The following is a 23,664-nucleotide window of genomic DNA, read 5'->3' as shown; positions in this document are numbered from 1 at the left end:
TACTGCCAAACCGTTTAAAGTGTCTCAGGCTTTTTTCTTTTTTTTTTTACTGCAAAGACAAACTATAATCTCAGAGAGGTCCTCCCATCTACCCGGTGGGTAATTATAGGATGGCAGGCAAATAAATCATCCATCAAGAATGGCAGTAGCGTGGACTTCTGCATACACTCCAACCCAGAATAAGGTCCTGAGGTGACCAAAGTACCGGCACGGTATCAGCCACACGATGTTTGCTTCAGGAAATCCTAATAACTGACTGTGATGTTCAACGCCTACAAAAAAAAAAAAAAGGTAATCTTCCTGTCTAGATGGAATAAAAAGAGGAAAAATAAATAAATGCTTTAAAATGTGAGATCTTTTAAGCAATTATCCCGCTATTTATGTATACATACCCACACCTCTGCCTCTCTCTTTCCCCCTCTGTCACTGAATCTGTCTGAGAGCCCAGCCACATGCCAGTGCCTTTGTGTCAAAGATTAAGTGAAACCAGGAGTGCCAGCAATGCTGTGTGTGCACAATGAACACACTCTCTTTCAGCTGCACCAACACATCACATACCAATCAACGTACAGGGGCCTAAAACAGACCTGAAGCAGATACTGTAGATCCGTAAGCAACATACTGAGGGTACAAAAGTCACAGTTCCTGAAAAGCTAACAGCAGTATTAATACACATTGTTAAGGCATCACTCTGCCTTTGTGTTGACATGAAGAGTTGTAGGATGGCAACGCCAAACTAGATTCAGCACTGATAGGCAACAGGAACGCAACTGCATCTACATTTAAGTACAGGGTGCAGCTCCTATAAGATTAAGTGCTCTTATTTGACACTGTTATCTTGGGGACGCAAAAACTGACTATCAACACACAGCGAATGGAATTCCTGGAAAGCAAAGCAAAGCTACAATGAAAATATTATGAACAAAAGCCCAAAAGTGCCAGAGGTGGTTTACTAGACTGAGGCAAAAAAGGGGCCTGGGGGGACTGTGGGTTTGAAGTGATAGGGAGGGGAGTCACACACACACACACACACACACATATATGAACACACACTCTTGGCTCAGAGCAGCTCAGAGACAAACGGCACACGGCAGAGGACCAATCCTCAGTGGCCTACCAGGCTAACTAACTTCCTGTGCAATTCTGAAGTGACTCAACCATGATCTATTGACATTTCACGCATCCCAAGTGGCACAAGTTTCAGAAGTTTTTATTTTAGAAACAGTGCTTTCGGTGTCTACAATTAGCTAGGCTTCATCGTTAATAATGTCACCCTGCAATGAGGTTATTCACACATGTGACATTTTTTTTCTTGTGTCTAGAGCAGGGCTTTTAAAGTCAGCGTGATAATTAAGGAAGGAAACAACTGGATGTGTGAACCCCGAAAAGTTTCAGAAAGAAAACTAATACACACTTCCTAACCAGTGATATGATCACACTCACAGTTTATTAAATGTGTTGCACTGCTAATACTAAAACATTACAAAGTAATCACTACAGCAGCGCGTCAGGCCGATAGCATTTCTGTGGTCTGTGCGCTCACACGTGTACGCTTGTGTTTATTTTTGCTATGCAAGTGCGGACATGCTTGCATCTGCATGTACGAGTGTGTGTGTGTGTCTACCTGTGAGAGAGTGCGTGTCTCTGAGTGTACTCAGTGGGCCCGTTGGTCTCTGAGTGTGGGCCTGAACCAGCCATCTCCAGTTCTGTTTGCACAGGACATGCCTCAGGAAGCTAAGACAACTGTTCATGTTTGCCCATGTTGCGAACCCCTCTTAATACACCCCCGACAGCTGCATTCTTAGACGCTGCAGACGCTATGTTTATCAGTATTTCTATACATTTATCCTACAGAATCTGTTGGATCATCCTCGCTGACCTTCTCTGAGGAAACGCCCATCAGGAGTGGAGCCAGGGGATTGAAATGCCAGCAAATAAACCGCACGCCGTGTTGCAACTCTGACAGGCAAATTCCTGGCGCTTCTCATTTAATCTAAAACTTTATAACCTGTGACTGGATCAGCTGTCAGTCCACCATTTATTACAACAAACCCTTCATACAACAACGACTGAGTCAACAGCGGGAGTGATGAAAGACATGTCCCACAGAATTTCCAGTCAGACATTCTGATGGGTGATTTGGTGCCTTGGGACCTTGCCTTGCGACATAAAGAGGACATATAATGCTCATTTTCAAGTTCATATTTGTATTTTGCTTTGGGTTTCTATGAGAGTATGTTAACAAGCTTTGATGGTCAAAAAACACTTTATTTTCCTTATACTGTCTGTGCTGGAACACCTGTATTCACCCTCTGTCTGAAACACTCCATTTTAGTGCCTGTCTCTTTAACATCCCCTCCTGAAAGAGCCCAGTCTGCTCTGATTGGTCAGCATTTCTGGGGGCACCTCTGCACCATTATGCAACCAGAGAACGCCTGTCACAGAGTATAGTGTCACTTTCTACTGTGAAAAATCACCAATAAAAGCCACTAAACCAAAATCTACACAACCAGAGAGGTTCCAGCAGGAATATGATCCAAAATCGGGGAGAAATTAGAAAAATTAGCAACCAAGATTACATGTTTCCCTCGTGTTAGCATGTAGCTACATGTAGCAGTGTAGGCTACGATAGTGGCTCCCAACTGGTGGGTCGTGGGTCCATTCTGAACGGACCACAAGTAACTCACGAACATGTCATGTTGGAAAAACACACTTTATTTTTGAAGTACAACAAATTTACGGCACCAGATGTTATTTTTAAAGTGCCATTTCCTGTTGTAGAGTGAGTGAATAACAGACAGCTACTTAACAGATTCTGCAAACTAGCTTGACGACATGGACAAACGCAAGTATGATGCTGGTTATATTAAACTTTGTGGACCTTTAACTAATGACTAAGGAGGAATCTGGACCCTGTGGCTGGACCAGTTGGGAACCACTGGGCTATGTAATGTAAACACTTGCAGTAGCGTGCCTGGAGCAGACGACAATATGAAGAAATCTGTCACAAGGTGATGTCAGCCTGTAGCCAGGGTAGGACTGAGATTCCTTCAAGTTGAGTAGTCACTTTGTATTTTTTCCTCAATCAGTGTACTTCTGGGGATGTTTCGGTGCCCAAACGTAGCTACAGAGTGAGCACTTTTTCGCACTTAATCCGATACAGTCTCTGGCAAATAATGTTGTTGCAAACTTCGAATCTATCATAACTGTAGTTAGCATGCATTAGCTCAGAGGGCTAATTTCACTGAAGTGAATGAAAAGTCGAATATTCATATTGAACTGCCAAATCCAATTCCACTCACATAATTCTGAGTCATGCACAGCCTTAAAACAGAGTATTCAGAACAGTCTGAAGCCTGAGGTCGTTGCTCACAGCGCTTTATTTAACTGACTACCACCTTTAATATGAATATCTGACATTGCAACATTATATATATATGACATAAAAACAAGTAAATAAAAGCCTAATAATTCCCCTGTAAGGTTGACTGAAAAACTGTCCCTCCCAATCCTGAGATCCAAGGTAGATCTTATCTTCCAAGTCCACAACTTGTCAAAACGTCCCCACTCTGATCTGTCAACATACCCAAAACTCCCCCCCCCCCCCCCCCCCCCACTCCTTCGTGTTTCATTTCCTGCTAATAGACGAACCGACAGTCTCATACCTTTTCACGTAGAGCCTTAACTTAAAAAAAAAAAAAAAAAAATTTTACTATACCAAAACATAGGCTGTAATGCACCATTCCCAGAGAGGTGAAATAAAAAAAACAAATTGTTGGGTGAACTGTGAGATCTTTGCCGAGCAGCAAGTGTGAAAGTCAGACATGATGAGCTCCGTCTGTGCTTATGTGAAACGTTGATACGGTTTTCTCATACAATGATTACGCTAATTTATGTACCAAAGCCTGCTTTACACAAATCTGCCAAGGCCAATAACTGCGCTCATAATCTCCAGCATCTAGAATAATCACTTTGTGGTCTATTTGTTTATGAATGAAATGAAGCAATTATCCTAATGAAGATCAGCTTTCTTGCTCGGGGAATTGCTGCGTTTTGACACACTGAAAATGTTTTGTGTTTGTTGCATCCGCTCTGGCTGTTGCCAACACCTTAACCGTAAAACAATAGGAACACCAAAATTGTTAGTGTATGATAATTAAGGACACGCGGTTCACAGCAGGGATGCTGAAACTGTTGCAAAGACGACCGAGCTGCGCACTTCCTGACCCACAGTCTAAACCACATGCATGTGGATGATGCTAAATGTCAGCATCAACAATAAGTTTGGCTGTTGCTCTTGGTGAACCAAAAGATATACAGTTACATAACAGAAGGTCACAGCAGTTGGAGTGGTAATATTGACTTTGGCTTATTGTTAAAATAATAAAAAAAACAGAGCCTGCTATGCAACAACTGATTTAGTATATTTACCATACTTATCTCTATTGACGCCTGTTACACTGTATTTTTTTTTTAGCCCTTATACTATACAGAAATATCAAGGCCACGTTCTGTAGATATCAAAGGGAAACATTACTGAAAGGGTTGTATTATTTCCTATTTGTGCGCCGACAGACAGAAAATGAATATGCTTTGAAATGCGACTGTAGCACAGTGAAATACACTCCGTTTCCCTCCTCATCAGCGTGCAGAGCGCCGAGCAGAGCACAGAAATGGTTAAATAAATCACACGAAGCAGATGTCTCTCTCCTTCTCTCTCTCTCTCTCTCTCTCTCTCACTCACACACACACACACACACACACACACATTCATTAGTGAAATCCATCAATCAGCATTTCATGCAGTTTGGGTTTGAACCACACCAAATGCACTAAAACAATAAACGTCTGTCTTTCAAGTCGCTATCTGGACTGGAACACATCTGGTGGCAAGGCTCATTTTGGTTTCCACATCGTTGAATGACATTACAGACTCAAGGGCGAACTGAAAAATAAAGCACCCCGAAAAATCTCTCTCCATTTTCACTCCATCTACAGCCCTTTCTCTCTCTTTACACACACACACCCCAAATCTACTCCCCCCCTCCGTGCACAAACCAGCTAACCTCTCAAATGCTACTCCACCACCCCATCCCCCAACCAATCAAGAACTGAATATAAAACAGCACAAGGAAACTGGGTGGTGGTGGTGGTGGAGGGTGGAGGGAGTAGGGTGGGGGGGCGAGACAGACAGGCTAGGCTATTGCTACCGAGGAACCAGTGGCCTTCTGAGGTGAAGACAGTTTAAAGTGGCACATTGGACTCCTTTACACAAGTCGAGGGGCTGAAACGCACACCCGACGTGCAGCCGAGGAGCCGGGAGTCAAGCCTGACTGTAGTATTTGGGTTTCAAGGGGCAGCCACGATAATTAGGGTTAATGCGATTTAATGAGGTGCGCCAGTCGCTTCGATTCCCGTCCGACGTCAAAACTGAAATTGCTTTGACACCCTGTGATGTGACTGTGTTTCGCACTGCGTTACAGTTTGCCACGTGTGTCATCGAGCCTGAGAACTACTCCTATCAGTCTCACCCCAAAAGCAGTCTGGTGGTTTCTTATAATAAACCAGCTCTGCGGCTGATAGATTACGATGTGATAGCTGCACAGAAATGATTTGGATAGCGGTAGTATATCACAAAAGTACATCGGGGGAGAGTTTTTAAAAATGCACTGTCATGACTGAATACTTGGCAGCTAATACAATTAATCATCGACATAAATAGCCTGTTTCTATGGACCTAGGTGATTAAGTAGCTAACCAGGCAGGATAAACTATACTATCTATTTTCAGCCATACATGACTTATGACCCTCTTAACACCTCTAGTAGCTCTGAGTCATGTCTGGTCGAGATTATAAAGTACAGAGCCGAGCAACGGGAGTGCTGCGGAGTCTGGTTGAGGCTTTGTCACCTTCACTATTCTGTAGGTTAAACTGAAGTCCAGGGTGGTAAATCCCTGTTGTGGACACTACCCGTATCCTCTCGCCTCTTCTCTAAACAGTCAGTTGTCGTCCTCAAATACCCCAGGAAATCCTACGCAGGTGTAGCTGCAGAATAGAAACTACAGTGTCACTGATGTGGTGGCACCTATGTGGGGATTTCTCCTATGTTGTAACACAGGTGAATAAACATAAACAGACTACAAGGGAGGTGTGCACTGTGCAGCCATCCACATTTTATCCATCTGATTCTATTAAAAAAAATGCACTCATACTGTACTCTGCTGTCTTGTGGTTTTACACAAGTGATCAAAAACAGAAAGTCGTAAATAGTGCACTCCTCTCCTACTGTAATAGTCTGCGCGCAGAGCACAATCTAAGCCCGACTGCTCCAGAGAATAACACTGTAGCTACTTATCATTAACTCAAAGACACAATCAGCCCCAGGCGATCCGGCTTCCCTCCATAACCTTTTGACATTGCTGCTGGGAAGGTAAATGAGAGAAGAAGTTAGACACAGAGAGGGGGGGGGGACAGAAAGACTTGATTATGAATAGTGCCAGGAAGTGGTTTGACACAAAAAAACTTCACAAAGTAAGGGTTTTTTATACACAAAAAATAAATAATAATGTTCATTCCACGACTCCATTTTATGTTATCTGCTATTTGCTCTGAGTTAAACTGGCTGGAACTGCATTAGAACAATAAACTGGCCACTTTGAGTATTCCCAGTTCCAGCAGCTTTAGCCTGCGTTTTTCCCCTCTGGTGTGCATTAGAGCCATGCATGGGTTAACATTTTCCCAGTGAGAACGGTTGGGATATTGCAAGTTGGACTGGCCAGTCAGCAGAATGTTATGAATGGGCACAATGAAAAACCCCAAGTCCACGCTGTCGACCCAAGAATGCTTGCCTCCATGTAATTAACTTTTCTCTGTGTACAGAATGAGGTACTGCTGGAATAACTCTTTACTTTTTCTCTTTTTTTTCCCTGTTTCTATTACGGTCATGTTTTGAAGAGATGGGGAGAAAAAAAAAAACACATTCTGAGAATTCAACACGGAAAATATTTTCGCCTGTCCATACTTTGAAGTATCCCATGACTAATACAGTGATTTGGATAGCGGTGGAAATGGAGCGGACCACTTGAAAAGGGGGTTGGTACGTGCTCGGCAAAAAGCTGGCCTCGTTGCTCTTTAGGTGGACAAATGTCAGCTGCTTGTTACTCGCACTCGCATGAAGATGTACAATGAGGCATTACAAAGTGTAACACGTGGGAAAACGCGGATCAATGTACAAATGAGGAGGGTTATCTTGTTAAACATGCTTCATACATCTCGCCTCAAGGTATAATAGCAATTAGGTATGCACCGTGCACACATACAGTCAAACACAGTAATGCTTTGATTGAGATATCACTTCTTGTGCTGCACTAACTGTGCATCAATAGAGTGTTTGCTCTGCACTGCGGTGAAAACGGCCTCAGCATATATAAATAACGTACAGTAACTTGGAACAGGCTGCAACTATGTAAAGAATAACATCTGCAAACCATTGGATTATAAAGCTACAGAATAACTACAGTATAATTACTTGAGAGCCTCTCTCTTGGGCACCGTGTTGTTAGAGGGAAGAGGGATGAGGAGAAAGTGGAACAGCTACAGTAATCTATCCAACTTCATTTCACCGGAGTGATTCTGCCTGGGGGTATGCACAAGTCATAATGCATTTGACAAATAGTCTCTCGCTAAAACAGGCATTTGCGAAGAAGTGGCCTTCAGCGCTGGTATACACAGCTGAGTGTACGCTGAACAAACAAGCCTCCCACTCAGCGAGGAAAGATACAGAGCGGCTTCAAAAAGATTAGGAGAAATCTTGGGCGAAAAAAAAAAAAAGTAAAGATGACTCACGGTGATTGTGCAAGTGCAGGACAATGCAAGTTGGATGGAGTTGAGAAGAGCAACAGAGCCGTGGGGTTCATAGCAAACAAAAAAATAAAAAACAACAAATCGATGCTTCTCTCATGTGTTGTTCTTTGCATTGTTCCGAAATGTGGATGCACAGGTTGTTTTATCAAGGAATTTACAATGAAATGTAGAAAGGCACAATGGCATTTTTGTCTTACATAATCTCCTCATTTAGGTTTGAAATCAAAGCATAAAGCACGTTAGACATCTTTTAATTCACGCTGTATTTTGTTGATGTTTCCTGTGTAATTGTGGGAAAACCGTTGCCTAAAATTCAAAGGTCAAGTGCGTTCATGGAATGGTGGTATTGACGCATCCTGTCAGTGCGATCCATATTCCTGGCAGCCATCAATCAATCATCACGCTGAATGTGGACGATCACTTCGAATCAGTTTCAGCTTACACATTCTTTACGTTCCTCAGTTATTAACCCCTTCAGGTATTCTACTCAGCCTCTATTTGGATCCCCATTAGCTGCCACTAAGGTAGCAGCTACTCTATATGCACACACACACACACACACACATACACATACACAAAGTCATACTCACAGAGCCTAGTCACTGTCAGAAATAGATGTGTCTGACTTTACACCGCTAGAACAGGAAGGGCTGGCCTTTTATATACGGACTGTCCCACTTAGCATTATGCTCACTTCCTGGTTGCTGTGTATGATACTGTACAGTGATGCACAATCACACCAGTGAGTTTCACACACACCACATGTATATTCTGTGTGTTTTAAGTGTAAATTATGTTGAATCAGCACCTTCTGTTGGAGGCCTCACTCAGAGGGTTTAAGACTTTTGAGCCTCAAAAATGCAAAAATCTGTCACTTACAATCATCTTTTCAATTTCCTGTTAAACATTCTGCCAAGAGACATTAAAACCATGCGTGCAGTGACTCCAATATAGCTGTGAAATGCAAGAAATATCTTTTTTGAATCATGATTGCAAGCTTCCCAGCTAACACCTGCTCACACAGAGCTACTCCAGGGGGTCAGCTCCATCCCGCCACAAAGGATGAACTATCGCCAGAACGTCACATGAAGCTCCTGTATCATTATTCAACAGTTATGTGTAGTAGCGGCAGCGCAGCACAGATAATATGTCACTTTACATCTTAGTCACAGCTGTTACTTTAGTAATGACAATGTTATACGATTCTGCCCTTGAAACCCAAACCTGCTTCGTAGCAGGCCAGCAACCCCTACGCTCGCTAAATCATGACAGCTAGTGAAGTTCATTGTGTTAACGCTACAAGACCTGAGAGCCAGGTCTCATTGTGATCTTAAATATACATCTGCAGCAGCTACTGTGTGTGTGCATATATGTGTGTGTGTGCCATACCCAACCCTTTAGCCAGCCCTAACTTTATTAACAGGCTAATTTAAGGTACGGTTTACGCTTAAATACAGCCCTAGGCTCAGTTTATGTTGGAGTTACAGGGCTGATGTTTGCACTGTAGGTTAGTGGCTGAGGAATGACTGTAGTCTCATGTATCGTAACTCACACCCCTCTGCAAGTGAGTGTGAGTGTCTGTGTGTGTTGTCCATGTGTACATGCAGGTGACCGTGTGTATGGACAGGGGAGATTAACAATTCAAATATTGTACCGTGCTATAATGTTTCACTTTGTCATCAGCAAATGTTAACTGCCTGCTGGCTTCCTTCCAGCTGCAAAGGCAAGCAGACCTATTTGAATGGCTGCGGGTATAATGCCTTCTTCAAGCTCTGCCAAATGTTTACACAAGTTTTACCCTGACCACATTAACAAAAGAAAAAACTAGCCTTGTTGCTTGTGAATTGTAATCTTGGACTATGTGGCAGGCTCATATATTTGTCTAAATGCAAAACCTTTTATCAGTAAGGCAGATAGCCAGCAGCACATGGAGAGAGCGGAGCAGTGGAAAAGTCTCTTTACAGTAGGCCCCATGACATTCAACACAATATCAATAACTGCACAATTCAACAAACATGACAGTATTTAGCCATCCAAAAAGGTCTGATGCAAACTGATTTTGTGCCACTTTCCTTTAAATTAAAGATTGTTAGTGATCAATATTTAATGGCACCTATTCCCACATCAATCCACCAGTAAAAACATGACGCTGTAATAATATTGGGTACAATTCCGTGCGTAAAAACGCATGAGCATGTTCATATTAACACCAAAACTGGTAAATAAATTCAAATATTTGATGCTTTAGACTTTCAAACAACATCATGGCTCCCATTAATGATTAATAATTAATTCCCAAAAAGTTACTCTGTGCGTACTGGTGATATGCGCAAAAAGGTGTTCACTAAAATGCGACTATGGCAACACTTTTATCCAGATAAATGCAATTTAATATGCGCACTGACCAAGCTGCACAACATATAGGCCACCTTACAGCATCACAAATAGCCTCGATCCATAACGTGCTGTCACTATCACATTTAGACGCAATCTTGATAGTTGTTTATTGGACTAATTGTGCACTGCCCCATGTGGGGACCTGTGCGGAGCAGATAAGATAGCGTGTTTCCGCAGTTGGGTCGGCATTGTTTAAATGACACAGGGAACATTTTGCAGGTTTGCATACAGTTTTAAAAGTAGAGAAAAAAAGGCACATATTTAATTTGTGAGCAGTGCGCTGGAGCTGGAGCAGGAGGTGCGCTCCAACTCACAGGACAGCTACAGTATCCAACGCACCCACAGTTTATCCACATGAACAAATAAGCAGATTGCAATTAAAGGAAAAAAACAGGCGTGCACGAGCTCAGAACAGGTGTCACGCGTGCTCTTGTGCAGAGTTGAACTGCACATCAGATACACAACAAAGTTCACGTCAAGCTTAATTCATCCCAAGGGAGCTAAAAGTGCAGCCCTCGCCACTAATGCTCTTCCTGCACATTGCGCCTGGTCATATACATGGCCCCATGTGTGTGTGCAACGGACTTGTGCGCGCGTGCATCAACACACCAATGCTGCAGACTGTAAAGCCCGTAAAGTGGAGATAATTGTTACCTTGTTGGAGTGGTAATAGTCCAAACCAGAGTCAGTCGGTAACGTACATGAACCCACGCTTGAAGGGGGAGCTGGATAAAATCTGACGTCCATCTCAGAGTCCGCAAGACTGACGGCATGAAAGCGTAGCTCCAAAAAACCTGTGCCACTTCTCTCTCTCTTTCTCTCTCTCTCTCTCTCTCTCTCTCTCTCTCTCTCTCTGTGTCTGTGTCGCTCTCCTGCACACACTCCCTCTCTTTTTTCTCCTGTGTATTAAACCGAACAAAAAGTAGTGTTGGAAGAAGAAGAAGAGGAGTCTCTCCACATCCGTCCTACACTTTACTCAAGCACTATCTGGGCATTCAGCGCGGTGATGCTCTCATATAACATCCCTATAAAGTTCACTTGGAGAAACAGAGGGAAGCTGCCCGCCTCTCTGATCACAAGAAATTAAAAAACCGGTCACTGAAGTTGTTAGTAAGCGAGCCGAGCTGAGCCGAGCCGAGCTGCAGGTAAAAGATGCAGAATGGATCTTGTCGACGGTTTCTCGCTCCCGACACCAAAAAAACGTCCGTGCTCCGTTCCTGGTTTCCAGACGCGCTGTAGCTTTGTCATGTGGGAGCGCTCGGATACATCCATGAGTTACCCGGGCACAGCGGCTGCTAGGCTGCGACCTCTACCGGTCAGAGGAGGAACAGGCGGAGAGGAGGGTCAGCGGGGCTGGGAGGATTGGCATGGGGGCGGGTTTCACATGTAGTCGTTTTGAAACAAACCGGACTCAGTCCTCTTAAAGTGGAACCAAAAGTGGACCAACATAAAAGGGACTCAGTTTCCTTTTGTGTTCACACTGTCAGTTCATTTGAAAGGTCAACGCCAGCTCTGATGGGGCCTCAGTCCTCTCTCTGTTCACACTATAGCCTGTATAGGTTTGTTTTCACTTTGACATAACACTGCAGTGCGGTTATGAAGCCCCCTCGCTGTCAGACGAACCTTAAACTGGAGGGAAACCTCAGCGTTTCTGTGCTGTAGACTGCTGCTGTTTAATGTATTCTACAGTCCACATCTGGAGACGTGCAGCATCTTCCATGGACCAAACTACTTCCTGTGTCCTTACAAGCGTTACAGGCCGACGTGGTTTCATCTGTTTTTCAAGCGTCCCAGTGCAACAGCATGTGATCTAGAGGGATAAATACAATGGCAAAGCGAACCTGGAGAGCATTGAGTTCACAAGGCACAGGTTAGGTGAACTGCACGGCAGACTTGAAGCAAGAGGGGTCTGAGTTCTTTTGGAGTGTTCACATGTGCCCAAAAAATGCTGAGTCAGAAGGGGGCTGAAAAGGACCATGTGTGGAAAACACCCCGAGTCCTCCCAAACTGTTGTCAAGTCCCCTGTGGTAGTGTGGTAGTGAAAGCTTTACAGATCTAACTGTATTTCAAGCTAATTCACATCTGTTTAGTCTGATTTAAAGATCTGTGAACAAGTGGTTGGCGCCCAACTTGTTTTATGTCATCTAACTCTGACTGTCAAAGATTACAACCAAGCCCTGTTTGCTCTAGTCCTCCCTTGATACTAAACTGGTATAAAAATTGGATGAATGTAATAGAAGAAGTACACCACAGTGGTTGAGGAAGTATTCAAGTTCTTTACTGCAGTAAGAGTAGAAAACCACACTGTAAAAATACTCCATTATAAACAAAACTCCTGCAAATTAACACATTAAATTAAATTAAATTGTCAATCAGGCCCAAGTAAACATGTGTAAGTAGGCTACTTGAATGCATCAAAAATAGCATCAACCAGCTTTGTATCATAATAGTGCTGGTCGTATGTGTAGATGAAATGTGGTAAACTTCCCTCCATCTTACCAGTGCACAGATCTCCCTGCTCATTGTTGACTCTAGGCATCGATGTAAAATAACACAACATACAGTATGTACAATACACTTGGCTTGAGGGCTGTTGCTTAAACTACAGATTGTACTTTTGTATGTTTGTATGGTCTCCACCAGAGTATAGAAGCTGATCAAGAGCGAGCGACCTGCCTCTCCCTCTCTCAAACTCAGATCAAACTGTAAAACTGGGCAGTGCTGATCAAATATAAACCAAGATTCTGTCATTGTATTGACTATTTTTTTTTCCTAAAATGTCCTGAATAACATATTTGTTATATGAGAACTTGTAAACAGGAAGTGGGCGCCATACTGCTTCTTGCATTGTAAAATAGAGGCTGAGCTCAAACATTAAAACTAAGCAGTGCTATCAAATATGAACCAAGATTCTGTGACTCCCTACTTCTTGCCTAGATAATGGTCAGAATAGTCACATTTAGTGCTCTGTTTAACTGTAAATTCAAATTGTAGTTACCAGCCGGCTGCCATCTTGTTTCCTGTGGGGGGAAAAAAAGCAAAGTTTGCATTATGTAAACCAACAGCAGCAGAGTTTATTGGTCCAGTGTGGTGCAGTGTATTCTGGTAGTTGTAGGTTTCTACCTCTTGAGCAGAGGCGAATGCCACAGCCATTTCCCTCTGTTTTCTCTGGTCATGTAGCACAAATTTCAAAAGTATGTATACTGCATAGATGGTCCAGTTTGATGAAAACACCATCTAATAAACAGAAACATGATCCCTGTTATGTTATGATATGTTATGTTATGTCAATGTCATGCAATCACTGATGCAGCATTTTGCTATTGTATTTGGCCAAAATGTCGATGTTGGCTGCCATGTTTTTATGTTGTTGGGTGGATTAATCTATAACATGGCATCATGATTTAGGAGCTGATCACATATTTTGTATGTACAGTCTTTATATTTGCATGGAATTGGTTACTGTAGCTGTGCTTAGATACATGTAGTGGTGTAAAAAGTACAATATTTCCCTTTGAATTGTCATGGAGTAGAAGAATAAAGTCATCTGAAATGGAAATACTCAAGTAAAAGTACTTCAAGACTGTAGTATAGTGTCAGTATTTAGTTAAATTCAACCACTGTTTTCCACCACATGCTACTTTATGTTTCAAGTTTCCAAAAATAGCACATACCAGGTTTGAACATCATATAGCTTCACTTTCGTAAACATCAGATAAATAGTGTAGGCTATCATGTCATTTTGTTGTACAATGTGTGGATGAAATCATGTTTGTAACTCTAAAGCTCAAGGGGTACATCTGGGTTCAAGCTGCTAACAGCCTCATTAGCTTATTATATATTTATTTATTTGAATCCCCATCAGCCATTTGGTACTAACGACTCTTCCTTGGGTCTACACATATCAGGGTGTGATTGGAGTCTTACTATAATCCAGACAAGGAAGTCCAACATTTTTATTTTGTTTCTTTATAATGTCACTGACTGGACTGTCTGCAATTTAGTCCATGCTAAGTTTTGGACAGCATGTTTGTATGAAAGGTGCTACATAAATAAAGTTGGATTGGAGCTGGATGTCCATTAACACAGCTACATGTTAGGAGGGGCACAGCCGAGAGTCAGAGAAGAATAACTGCAGACTTTAGAGAAGAAAAGGCCAAATACATGTGTACTTTATATATTTATCATATAGTAATGCCAGTAAAATATAACTTCCTGTTGGTGATCGTCACAAGGCAACACAGTTGGGGTGAAAACACTAAGTACGTTTTCATAAATACATGATTTTGTGTTTTGCCATCCCTTTTAAACATTTAAATAACTTATATCACTTTGACACCACTTGTTATGATGTGTAATACTGCCATAGGCATAAAGTTCATGCTAGGCTATCATTTTTAGTCTGTTTAACCTTCTCCACAACACTAAATCGCTGCCTGCAGCTATTTCCGAAATTTACCTTTTTTTTCCACTTCATTTTGATGCCTGTCTTCCATCCAGCAGTCGGTTAAATACACACTGAGAATAGATAAACTACCACTGTAGCTGGGATCATATATATCGCTACTGTGCTCCAGTTCTGACCCTCACACACACACACACACACACACACACACACACACACACACACACACACACACACACACAGTCACATTTACACACAGCTGGACAAACGCAAAACATACTCACACAGCGGTCGACACAACAGGATGTAAACACAGAACAATGTCCAGCCGGAGCTTCAAATAGGTGCAGAGAGGGAAAACAACACAGCTCACAGCCAAATGTGTATCACACTGCTTTTAAGAAGAGCGTGGAGTGGTGTTATGTGCTCAGTCATACGTGTAGAAAAGTGTCATTAATGTGTTTTTGCAACACAGAGCAACATGTAAGTTACAGCATTCCAGCCAGTGTGTGTATTTCTTGTCTTTCTAGTGCATGTGTGGGAGTTTTTCTGTGTGTGTGTGTGTGTGTGTGTGTGTGTGTGTGTGTAAACCAAGCTGCCATTGTCATCCCAGTGGGTGACTTGTTGGCCTCCTCAGGACTGGGCCTATGTCCGCGTAGCTATTACGCGGCATGGTGTCTCTGGCCCTGGGGTGTGAGCCTGCTTTAATACCAGGCACAGATGGGTCGCACCGTGGGCCTGCTGTGGCGGTCTGCCATCAGCTGCCAGCTCAGGCTGTCCTGACTCCAAGCTCATAAGGTTAACTGTCACAAAGATGCCGATTTCTCCTCATTCTGTGCCGCCGTGTCGCTGTCTGTCTGAGTCTCCTCCGCCCGTCTCTCACTCTCTTTCATACTGTCACTCGGTCTCTCAGTCACTGTTACAGCAGAAGATACAGTGCACGGGGGTATCTGGCACAGGCTGACTCATGGCTTCATGGGAAAGGAATGCGTGTAGTTTTTTGTGTTAGTGTCGGCCAGAAAGAAAGGGAATTATGCCACACAGAAGGAAAGATGTTTGATTTAAAAAAAAAGGGAGGGGGTGGAAGAAATTTGGTAAATGGAAAAAAAAGAAAGAGGTGGGAGCATGAGAAGGATGAGACACAGGGTGGAGGGGTGAACAAGTGGGGACTCAGACTGGTGAGACATGTAAATAAAGGGGAGATGACACAGGAGGAGAAAAGTCACAAAAACGTCATGTAAGAACTTCTTTCCGACGTGGGATGCAAATTATATCGTCTAGCCAACCGTCTTGAAATACATTCATCCACTCGGAGCAATTAGCAAGAACAAACACTTTTTATTGCCTGTGTAAGAGCCCCTGCTAGCACCAGGAAATGAGAGGAAAATATCAAACAATATTTTCCATTAAGGGTTACGACCCAGTCGGTACTTAGATGATGTCAGCAGCACTGGTTTTATAACTTCTTCTTAAGTGACCTTACTTTCTGAAAATTGATAATTCGCCTTTAGCAGAAAGATGACTTCAAGACGTGGTGACTGTCACCCTAGTAATTTCAGGAACTCAGTAATGTTCAGTAATGTTTTGTGCTTATTGGCTCCAGAGAGGAAAAAAAAAGTCAGCTTTAGTTAAATCGGTGTACAATTTCCCTTTTAAAAAAAGACATTTATGAAGAGTGGCACAAGACAAAAACATTTTCTTCCCTTTCTACTCTGCCCCTTCAATTTCTCTTGCATTTTAGCGAGCTGGTAATTCTTCCACTCTGAAATGAGCGCTGATTACAGCCCATGAGTGATAAACAACACCAGAGAAATAATTCTTCCCGTCGCCTCAAAACACAGTGTGACTGGGCCTTTCCCTAATTTTCTGCCTTTGCTTGCTTGTTTTACATCACCATATATCATCTGCAAGTGTTTTTATCACACTGTGAGATATTTGCTACTTTTAAATAACATTTTAAACCAGTGGTTCCCAACTGGTGCAGCCACAGGGTCCAGATTTCTCCTTAGTCATTAGTTCAAGGTCCACACAGTTTAATACCTTAAGTGTTATACTTGCGTTTGGCCATGTCGTCGAACTAGTTTGCTGTCTCTGTTGAGTAGCTTGAGGGTAGTTTTTACAGCAGGAAAGGGCACTTTAAAATAAAAGTTCTGTGCCAGAAATTCACTGTACTTGAAATCAAGTGTGTATTTTATATACTTTACATGTTTGCGAGTCACTTGCGGTTCATTCAGAATGGACCAGCGACCCACTTTTGGACCGTGACCCACCAGTTGGGAACCACTGTGTTCAACCGTATACATTACAATGACGAAAGCACCAGTTCTATGCTGTAATTGTTATGTGGGCTAAAAACTCTTCTTCTGATTCTGACTGATACAAACTCTTCATCACAGCAAATGAAGGCTTAAATAGTGATTATAACTTCCTTCAATATTCAACATTCTAACTGTATAAAAACAATCATACCATGTTCAGTTATATGTACTATATTTAGATATAAATTGAATGTTTAAAGCTTCACAATAGCATTCGAAAGAGACTTTACATAGTAATGTGATTGTGATCTCTAAGGCTCCATCTGCAATCTGAAAGCTTTTAACATATTGAGGTTAAGTTCTGTTTTATTGGTCCAAAAAGCAGGCAACCTGAAGGTACTCTAAATATTTAAAATATCAAAATCCTATCACATTTTAAAGCTGTGTTTTTTTTAGAAAAGGGGAGTTGAGGATAAAACATTCTGATCATAATAGACAAGACTAAACAGGAGTCTACAGCCATGCTAGCTTCTCTGAGAAGTTCTACCGAGGCACAGTGGTGTGTTGGTCTAAATGCTAATCTCTATAAACAGTTATCTGCATATGTATGCAGAATCTGTAGGCAACAGGACAGGAGTCTGGTACCAGAAACATTCTGGTTTCTGGGTGTAGTTCAAGTAGCAATCAATGAGGTTTGAGTGGCAGGTAAACTCTGCATGTGGGGAGGCAGAATGCATTGGTTGAATTGAATTGCAGCTATGATCTAACTGCATTATATCTTTTATTAGCTTCTTTAATTTGTCTGCAGTCAGTGTATAAAGAATAGCTGTGGGGCGTCGGTGGCTTAGTGGTAGAGCAGGCGCCCCATGTACAAGGCTGTTGCCGCAGCGGCCCAGGTTCGAGTCCAGCCTGTGACCCTTTGCTGCATGTCATCCCCCCTCTCTCTCTCTTTCTCTCTCCCTTTCACACTTAACTGTCCTGTCCATTAAAGGCAAAAATGCCCAAAAAAAGATTAGCTGAAGTGATCGGCCCACAGAGGAGGAAGTCTTGGCACAAATATCTGCTGGCTACTGAAATATTGGTTGATGTTCCCAGAGGTTTATCGTCCTCAGACCAATAACTAATGGGCTCTATGACTGGCTAAATGTAAATGTCAGCATGCTAACAGGTCAAAATGTTTACCATGTTTACCATCTTATTTAGCGTATGCTAGCATGCTAATATATGTACCACACAGCACAAGTGCAGCTGGAGCTGATGGTGACGTCATTAGTTTTGCAGGAATTTGTGATCTTATGTCAAGTTTATGCTCGGGTGTTTGTGTCCACTTCCTGTTTTATTTTGAAATGTGTTCTCATTGTGTTCAGTGTTTCTTTTACTTCCTGAGTTTTCCCGCCTTTGTTGATTACCTCATGTGTTTCACAATAGCATGTCTTGTTCCACTCACCTGTGTGTAGTTAGTAATCAGCCCTTGTGTATTTAAAGCCCAGTGTTTCCCCCGCTCAGTTGCCAGATTGTCATTGTGTGTTCATGCACTCCAGCCTTTTCCTCATGTTTGATTCTTTGGTTTTGACTCTGCTTGGATTTATGGACTTTGCCTTTTGTGCGATTTCCCTGAATGGGCTTTTCTCCCTTCACTGACTGCCTTCACATGTCAGAGCCCCGACCTCCTAAGTAAAGATTTGGATTTGATAAACTGTTCTTGGTGTTTTGTGTTTTCCTTTGCAACAGAGTCCCAGTTTTTACTAGATCATTACAGAATTTGGTCGTAAACCAAAGTCAAGGCCGAGACACACCAAACTGACATCAAAGAACAAGTGGCAACAAAGGCCAACTGTGGAGTCGCCTTATGTCGCCTGTGTCTTGGCCAAAAGGTTCCACCATAACACACTGCAAAGACACCAGCCAACTAGCTCATATATTTGGTGCCTGCATGAGTGGAAACAACTTTCCATAGCAGCAGGCGGCAGCAGTTTGTGTTGATCATTGAAAAAGGAAAACAGAAAGTGAGACAGGATGGATTCAAAATGCTAGTTAGCCAGTTAGCACATCGACCAAAAATACAATGCTGAACCAACAAATTCTATTCACAGTGCGCTAGCGAACAATAACAGCCAATTACGAACTGTTTCTGCTGAGGAGCACAATGGCTAAAAAGATTCTTACCTAATACATCAAGTTTGTTTTGATTTCATGCCTCTTGACTTAAGCTGACTGTTTACTATTCTTACTTACACTTTTCTCCTTGTCCACCGAGCTAAACTGCCAGTTGGAGTGCTTTCAATCACCAACAAGCTCTGGCGGTGCTGACTCCGATCCAACATACTGAGTTGGACAGAAAAAAAGTCATCAACAGCCAACTAGTGTCAACAGTGTGTCAGGGCTCTAGTAGTCTGGGTGGGCGGAAGTTCACTGCATAGATCAGCCTCTCATTGGGCGGAACGAGCCACCCGCTGAAGTACCGCCCTACCACCTCCGGTTGTGTAGCAGTTTTCAACCGTTTTCAACACGTCCTTTACTAACTTTTGCGGTGTTTGATCTTGCGGGGATGTAGCCATTTTTCTGCCATGGTTCGCGTCCTGTAGGTGATATTTTGGTGGGCATGTTACACCAAAACCTGTTTCCCCCCGGCAATATTTTTGCAAGCGCACCGTTGCTGTGGCACCGCCAAGAACGATTGTGATTGGTTGAAACAAATACAAGCAGCCGGGGCGTTTTTTTCTCCAATCTTAAAGTGAGAGTCGGCCCAGCCAGACCTTTCTTTTCTGGTCTGGTGAGCGAGACTAGGGCTCTAGGGGACAAATAGAAATATTGACCTGATGATGGTGCTACATGAAAGGTCAGAGGAAGCATTAGTTTGGAGACTTCACTCAAAATCACATGAAACCCCATGGTGGCACTAGAGGAACACTCAAGGGATCACTGAAGTCCTAAGTCATTTATCCACTGGGGTCCATGAATGTCTGGACAAAATTCCATGGCAATCCATCTTCTATCTTCTTTGTGATGTTTTACTCGGGATGAAACTGGTGGACAGAACAACACTGCGATCCCTACAGCCATGCTTTACCTTTACAAAAATGATGGAGATGGTTGGATTTTTTTTCACACTTGTTTCACACAAGTCAGTCACAGAGGCAATAGGTTAAAGAGGTAGAATTTGTTGGTCCTCCTTTGGAGTCTTTGGAGATAAAACCTTTTTTGACATCATGGTCATTAAAGGCAAAGCTTTAGATTTACTGGTCCATCTACGTCCCAGCCCTCACCTATGGTCATGAGCTTTGGATAATGGCCGCAAGAATGAGGTCGCGGATACCAGCAGTCAAAATGAGTTTCCTGCGAGGGGTGGGTGGGCTCAGCTTTCAAGATAGGGTAAAGAGCTCAGACATCCAGAGGGAGCTCGGAGTAGAGCCGCTGCTCTAGGTGCTCCAGGCACGTCCCATTGGTAGGAGGCCCTGGGGCAGACCCAGAACACGCTGGAGGGATTACATATCTCATCTGGCCTGGGAACACCTTGGGGTCCCCCAGGAGGAGCTGGAAAGCATTGCTGGGGAGAGGGACGTCTGGGGTGCTTTGCTTGGCCTGCTGCCCCCGTGACACAGCTTTGGATAAGTGGTTGACAATGGATGGATGGATGGATGAATCGATGAATGGATGTCAAAGAATAGAGTCATCATGTGAATAACTCATTTTTGGTCCCAAATTTAATGTCTCTAATGAAGTGAATTATTGAGTATGGGAGTTTGTTGTTATTAATTAAAAGCACAGGAAGTGGAAAATAGAGGTTTCAACAAAACCCCTGCACAAACTGTGAGGTCCTACTGTACACTAATTCAGCATTTCTTAAGTGGCATCCTCCTCCTCCTCCACACGAGAGAATACACATTAGCCTACTCTCTCATCTGTAACAAATAAGCAGAGTTATGCAAGTGTTATTTTATGTCACTATAATAAGAACTTCAGTTCCCCACTAGTTATGGGAAGTGAAGCTGTCAAGGTGCAGCTTCGTCAGACACAGCAGGATCTTCATTGTTGGTCATTTTGCGTAAAATATTAATGCGTTTTCTTTTGTAAAACAGGTCAAAGCTTTCAGGTTTAAAAAATTACTGTCAGAAGTTTTTAGGGGTCAAGTAATGTCTCCACTAACGTCAGAACAGTGCGTGGTTATTTTTCACATGGATGTTGCATGGATGTTCTTTTCCTTTTAAACCAAATTGGAAATACTAAATGTTGCTACCTTCCAGTCTGATTTAATTTAGCACTAATGTAAATGTTGTAATAGCATTGCCTCGGTCCACTGGCAGCAATTCCATATAAGGTTGTCCTGAGAGAAGCAAACAGCAAAGTGAATGGTAAACAGGAAATAGTTCAATAGGTCCATTAACCGGAGAGATGACTCATTAATGACCCAAATTTACACAGAAAACACACTGTTTCTGCAGTATTGCAAAGAAGCAGCAAATTTGTGGAGGAAAAATAAAACCCATGGAAACTGATTATGCTGAAAAGACTCACCTTTGCTTTGATTTGTGTCATTTGTGTTCTGTCGACTACTTTGTGACAGAGCAGCTTGTAAAAATGCTTTGTAAATGCCTTTATAAATGACTTTGCCTTTGACTTTGGTTCTTGTTCAACGAATTTCACTTTGTGTCAATTTAAGCTAAATCAGACTGGTACTCAGGTGCTTAATTTTTCACTTTCACATTTCCACTGGTCTCCCGCTGCCTAAATATGTTGAATGAAAAACCGTTCGGCTCAGTAAGTTTTGCTATTTTCCCCTCAGCCGTGCACGTCAAATGATGTTTATTATTTTGTCCAAAACTACCGTGATCATAAACAGAAAACAAGAAAATTAATTTAAACAGGACGCTGAGAAAATCTTGTGAGGACAAACAATGGAAATGATGACATGACAGGCTTTGGTGGAATACAATTCTGAATTAACAAGGCGTATAATGGCTCCAGACGCAACATCCAGACTTCCTAGACACAGCACGTAGATTCAGCCTAAAACAGACACACTGACCAAAGCCTTACAAAAGACTTCATTTTTGTCTGGGGATATTTTCATGCCCAGTCTCACTGACCCCCAGTTAATTTTATTTGTTCCCCTATGGGATCATATTACTGTGTGTTCTCTCAGAAAGCACAACTGACTATGGTGAGCAAAGATGTACTGTACATGAAATCTTGAAACTGACAAAAAGTCTTTCACTGCTGGAAAGATGGTCTTTTCATAAAACTAGGCTGTCTATGAATGCACTGCATTCCAGTGGACTAAAAAACACTCCTGCTGGTGGGTGACATAATGTGAGCTTGGCTATTTTGTCACAGGAAACAATATGGTACTGAGCTAAAATAAGTTTTTGAAAACGCTTTAAGCAAGAAAAAGGCAACGCATAAACACTCCCCACAAAATGAATTAGAATTTTTTCATTCCAGGTTCCCTCATCTTTTAATGTGTTTTTGGTTAGTTGCAACCCGGTCTCACTCCGAAGTCGCCAAAATCCGGCGCTTGGGCTGTGACACTGACAAAAAAGCTGTCCTTCAATGTTGGTGTAATACACGGACGGTCGCCGTTATAGTTTAACAACGCTGTGCAGTTTCAGGGGGAAACGCGGCAGGACAAGAACAAAAGTTAAGGCAGGCATAGTCTGCGTAGGGCAGGCGGGAGGGGTGCAGCAACCACTGACTTTCCTCTGGGAGGCTGGAGTTCACTTCCTGTATGATTGTAAAGCCAAACAACGTTCTTTTTCTTGAGCCTAACCACATATTTTTGTTGCCTAATCCAACCTTGTGCGTTAGTTGTTGAAGTAAAAACAACGTCAATTCATGGTGTGGTATCCACGTAGTGCACTTATTTTGAAAGAGACTACAACCCTTTTTTAACAAGAATTATGCAAATTTGCAGGATTTCTTCAGCATTGGCAGTATAAAAACAAAATTGGGGAGTGCATCAAAATGCCGCCTACCTACTTTTGTTAATACAGAATGCGCCTTTTTCGAGGCATTGGGGGGCGTGAGCAAGTAACAAAACGTGTAGCTTAGCGTGTGACGTAAACAGTGACGTGGGAGGGAAGCCGCGGCTGGTCAATCCTTCGGCGATTCTCTCATAAGTTGGCCCGTTCTTCACCGTCCCCGTCATCTGACGGTTAATGGCCTCTTCGTTTGCGAGGACAAGGAGGGTGCGCAATTCCTTGTCTCCCCAGTTGCTCATCTTTATAGTGTCTGTCAGGTTTGTGTTTCCCTCTTGCTACTAGCTGCTTGCTAAATCCTGCTATCAGCTGTTTCCTGTTTATCCACTGCCAGTGGCTCGCACGTGTGGCATCATCAACAGCTCCTCCCACAACTCTTCAACAGCCCCTCCCGTTGTGGAAGGCCGCCTTGGTCTGTTTAAACCAAAAAGGTTCCGCCAATATGACTACCCTACGAGGCGGAAAATTGGGCACCTTGGATCAACTCGCCGATCCTCTGTGTGTCTAAACGCTCACAGCTTGCCGGCAAAACGGCCCAACATTCGCCGAAAATCTAGCAGTGTAAAAGGGGCTTACCTATATGTAATTTCCTGTGAGAACAGAAGTGTATTTTGAAAGACGACAATGCATGTAACAGGCAGAACTTGACATGGCGTCCCAGAACATCAATAATCAACACACCCAGGGTACCTTACACGTCATATCTGGATGTGGAAAGTCCATGACCAAACGTTGATATATGACAAGGTTGGAGTGAGAATGTGT

General features: G+C 42.8%; 1 protein-coding gene across 3 annotated transcripts in view; it reads right to left on the bottom strand.

Moving 5' to 3' along the window:
• tox2 (TOX high mobility group box family member 2) overlaps positions 1-11,538 on the bottom strand; it is a 144,783-nt gene extending 133,245 nt beyond the window's left edge. The window contains exon 1 of one of the 3 annotated variants that reach the window (XM_078169829.1): positions 10,916-11,538. In XM_078169829.1, the coding sequence (XP_078025955.1) occupies positions 10,916-11,008 (93 nt within the window). In that variant the 5' untranslated portion in view covers positions 11,009-11,538. The remainder of the gene's footprint in view (positions 1-10,915) is intronic. The other 2 variants (XM_033626775.2, XM_033626777.2) reach the window with 2 other exon arrangements.
• Between the last annotated feature and the right edge of the window lie 12,126 nt (positions 11,539-23,664).

This window comes from Epinephelus lanceolatus, chromosome 1, assembly GCF_041903045.1.
Source record: "Epinephelus lanceolatus isolate andai-2023 chromosome 1, ASM4190304v1, whole genome shotgun sequence".
In the NCBI taxonomy this organism is placed as follows: Eukaryota; Metazoa; Chordata; class Actinopteri; order Perciformes; family Serranidae; genus Epinephelus; species Epinephelus lanceolatus.
Note: the sequence above shows the minus strand (reverse complement) of the source record. Positions and strands in the feature narration are given on the sequence as shown.